The sequence below is a fragment of the Phanerochaete carnosa genome (genome assembly GCF_000300595.1).
Source record: "Phanerochaete carnosa HHB-10118-sp unplaced genomic scaffold PHACAscaffold_8, whole genome shotgun sequence".
Classification (NCBI taxonomy): Eukaryota; Fungi; Basidiomycota; class Agaricomycetes; order Polyporales; family Phanerochaetaceae; genus Phanerochaete; species Phanerochaete carnosa.
Window position 1 is genome coordinate 1,404,502 of NW_006767635.1, and position 4,233 is coordinate 1,408,734.

Sequence of the window (4,233 nt, forward strand, 5' to 3'; positions counted from 1 at the left end):
GCCATCAATATTTTGGAGGCCAATTTGTCATTTGAGTAGTCGTTTATAAATGTTATTTTTGCATGCAAATTTCTCATGTAGAAAGTAACCAGTGGCATCTGAGTCAATTATAGCAGGAGTGCATAGAGACTTATTTATTCTGGATATTATTACAAAAACACGAAAATGCAATGAGAGATGATTTATGGATGATATAATACATAACAAGATGTAGTCCAAAGAATCAGAGTCTGAATATATTAGAGTCAGTGCTGTGGCCACTCATTTAAACTAGGCTCTAGAGCTGCAGCTCTAGTCTGGGCCCTTGCTAAAAACTCTAGCTGATCTTTGCCATTAGCTTGGCTTGCTGTGGCTGCATTAGAACAATCATGTTCTTAAAACCAGTAACATCAGCAGTGGAGTTCTGGAATGCAAAGATGGACATAGATAATAAGAGGCTAGTTGACAAAGTAGCTCTGACAAATTGTGACTTTGTAGATTGTTCAGCAAGATGAGAGAGACAGAGCTTCTTTTAGTGACCAGGTTTACCACAGTGTTGGCACCTGGTGTCTTCACGTGAACCATTCACTTTGTGGCTTTTGGACCCACAGACACGGCAATGACCAACTATCAGTTTGTTGAACTGCTGCTTGATCTCTGCTGGGTCTTTGATGCTGTCAAAGAAGTCATCAAAGCGGAAGGCAGAAATGTCAGTGAAGAGGACAGCATCGATGCCCATTACATTGGAGTTTAGAAAGCAGGAGGAGCAGAATGTCAAAGGCTGAGGTTGCGAGACTGGTTTACCTTAATTGGCCGCTAGATTTGCTTTCTGCAGGTTGATTATTGCACCGTAGGTTTTAACTATTACGTAGTCCGTGGCCAGAGTGGAGAAGTAGAATAGCTGGTTTATATAGTCGGAGCTTATGTTAGACTTAAAGTGGTCTGACCAGCCGGTGCATTGGGAGTAAGTTTTGAACTCTGAAAGATAGTCCACAAATGTCTAATTGCCTTGCCTGATTGATATGAGCTTCTGTTTGGCTTCATTTTTAATGTTCACTGGCTCAAATTTAGCTGAGAACTGCTTGACAAATTCTGTCCAAGAGGAATTGAATGGAGTACGTTCTTCAGCAAGTTCTTTGACATGTGAGCAAGTCCAAACCACAGCATTATCCATTATAAATGAAAATATTGCACTGATCATTTTGTTCACATCTATTAACCAGTAACTGTTTGCATCATAGTGGACTACGTTGTTAGCGTCAGGTTGTGCAAATATTTACTTGTTTATTCTAACATATACACAGAAGGCACTACGGAAGAGTCTGGCTTTCTCTCATAATTTTTAGTCAAATATAGCAGGCTTCTCAATGACGGACAGGTACCGAGCAGAAGAAACTGATGCAGTTATAGTTGGATGCACATTTGCAATAAACTGGTTCATGTTCACCATGAGATCATTGACATTTTGGATAAGTGTGGCCATGAGGTTCATCATGTTCTGCATGGTAGCTTAAGAAAGGTCGATCAGGTCAGCAGGATTAGCCAAAGAGTTGGCTGGAATATTCCGACCTGGGGGTTTTGTAATGGGCCAATTCATTTTGCTCGTTGATTGGCAACTAGTACAAAGGTTGTCAAGGGTAAGCTCACTATAGCCAGTGATGTGTTTGTCCAGCCTGTGTTGCTCACGAATTTCTCATTCTTGTTCTCTACTCACAAACAGATAGAGTGGGATTTCAACAGTGACTGGCGCTGTGGGGTGTTTATAGTAGCAATTTGGACAGAAGTAATTTGTACAGGTGTTTAGATTTTCTCTGTCATCAATGTGATAATTCCAAGCCTCCTGGAAGTGGTATGTGTGAGGAAGCACAGTGCACACTGAACGAGAATCTGCCACAATGTTTAATTTGTTCAAGAGCACAGAAAACAGGTTTATAGAGAGTGGAAGGGGAGTTCTTGGAATAATTGAACTATTTCAAGCTTAATGAGGTTTTTGAGCATGTAGTCTAGTATGTACAGGTTGAGGATTCTTTCCTTGTCATAATCTATGTATTTGAAGAGTATATACTTGTTCAGTTTTACTACTCTAATCAAAGTAACTGTTGTTTTAAACTACGCAAAGCACTTTAAAAACTCGGACTTGATTGCACCGCAGTCCTTTGAATGAAACTCTGCCAATTTCCTTTAGTCCTAAGTTCCAATGTTCCACTCTTCAATGCTGATGACACAAGCTACGTCTTTGATAGTGCGATAGAGGTGAGTGAGATGGTCTCTGAATTTGAAGACAGTTTTAATGTCATTTTCGATGATGTCTGGGCAGTTGAGTGTTTTGAGAACATTGAACCACTTGAGCATGGCAGCAAACTTTGGTGTAAAGATGTAGGTGAGATTGGCAGTGGTGTACTTGGAGAAGTCAATGATGACCAGCTTTGAGGTGATAGAAGTGTAGATGGAAGCAGCAGTAAGATGGTCTGCTAGAGAGCAGCTAGAAAAAGTGCTGGCATGCACGTTTTGTCTAGTGCAGGCTTGGTCTTGCTGTACCTGGTAGTGCTGGTGGTTGTTGTATACGGCAAGTTTGGTGTGCTTGACAGTGTCTCAACTTATGCTCAGAAGTGAGGTCGATGGAGGCGAAAGTGTGGAGACATGCTGAATGACAGCGTTGAGTTTAACAGCAGTGTATTGATGTAGTCAGAGTTCATATCAAACTTGAAACAGTTGTACAGATTGTTATCCGACCAGCCAGTGTGCCAGGAGTATGTTTCAAACTCCAAAAGATAATTTGCAAATGTCCGGTTGCCCTGCCTAATTGACATGAGTTTTTGCTTGGCCTTGTTTTTAGCATTTATGAGCTTGAATTTGGCTGAAAACTGTTTGACAAATTCTGTCCAAAAGAAGCTGGATGGAGTGCACCCTTCTGCGAGTTCTTTGACATGTGGGCGAGCCCAAACCGCAGCATCACTGGTCATAAACAAGAAGATTGCACTGATTGTCTTATTAGCATCCACTAGCCAGTTACTGTTTGCATTGTAGTGGATAGCATCATTGGCATCGCATTGTGCAAATATCTCTTTGTTTGCTCTGATGTAAACACAAAAGGTGCTGCGGAAGAGTCTAGCCTTTTCTGATGATTTACCATTGAACGTTACTGGTTTTTCCACAACAAATTGATATCAGGAAACAGAAACTGATGTGGTCGTAGCTGGACGTGCATTTGCAATAAACTAGTTTATGTTTGTTGTGAGGTTGTTGACATTTTAGATCAGTGTAGCTACGAGGTTCATTATATTTTGCATGGTGGCTTGTTCTAATAGGTTGACCAGTGTAGTTACGAGATTAGCCTGGGGGTTGGCCACAGTATTTCGACCCAGAGATCCAGTAATGGGTTGATCCATATTGCCAGGTGGTGTGCAATCAGTGTGAAGGTCATCAAGGGTGAGCTCACTATAGTCGGTGATGTGTTTGTTCAGTCTGTGTCGCCTGCATATTTTTCATTCTTGTTCTCTACTTATGAACAAATAAGTCAGGATTTCAATAGTGACAGATGCTGCGAAATGCTCATAGTAGCAATTTGGGCAGAGGTAATTTGTAGAAGTATTTAAATTTTCTCTGGTGTTAATATGGTAGTCTCGAGCTTTTTGGAAATGATAAGTGTGGGGGAGTGCGGTGCACACTAATCGAGAATCTGCTATGATGTCTGATTCATTTAAGAGTACAGAAAATGGGTTTATAGAGAGTGGAAAGAGAGTTCTTGAAATAATTTCGCTATTTCTAGCTTGACAAGATATTCGAGCGTGTAGTTATGATTTCTGAATGTAATAAAGAAATGTTCTGTTGGAAGTAGCACTTTGGAGGTCAGTTTACTTTCTAATGCAAATCTGCCTCTCACTCTACAACTTGCTATACTTAAGCTGTTAACTTGAAATTTGGTCCACACATATTTCCATCATAGATCTACATGTAAAAAATCATTTGGTCACAATTGGATCAGTTTTGGCTCTTCAGCACTGTGTTTTATGCTTGAGCTGGGGACTTAGACAAATTTCATGAATAGGCCACATTCAAAAGGCACAACATCCAGATGATTGTTATACCATCAGATAGAGCACAGTGCAAGAATCCAGAATATATAAAAAGATGTGCCAAAATAATTGTTTCAAGAGGTAATTTATAAGGAATAAAGTGCGAGAAAACGCCAGAATAAGCGCCCAATAAGCGCCATAGCACGTTCTGCTCTCTTCATCACTTCTATTCTTCCTC

General features: G+C 40.5%; 1 protein-coding gene across 1 annotated transcript; it reads right to left on the reverse strand.

Moving 5' to 3' along the window:
- Positions 1 to 316: 316 nt before the first annotated feature.
- PHACADRAFT_198675 (uncharacterized protein) lies at positions 317 to 718 on the reverse strand (the record flags this gene model as incomplete). Its single annotated transcript, XM_007398908.1, has 2 exons — positions 317 to 373; positions 608 to 718. The coding sequence occupies 2 exons, from the start codon at positions 716 to 718 to the stop codon at positions 317 to 319; spliced, it is 168 nt and encodes a 55-aa protein (XP_007398970.1).
- Positions 719 to 4,233: the final 3,515 nt, after the last annotated feature.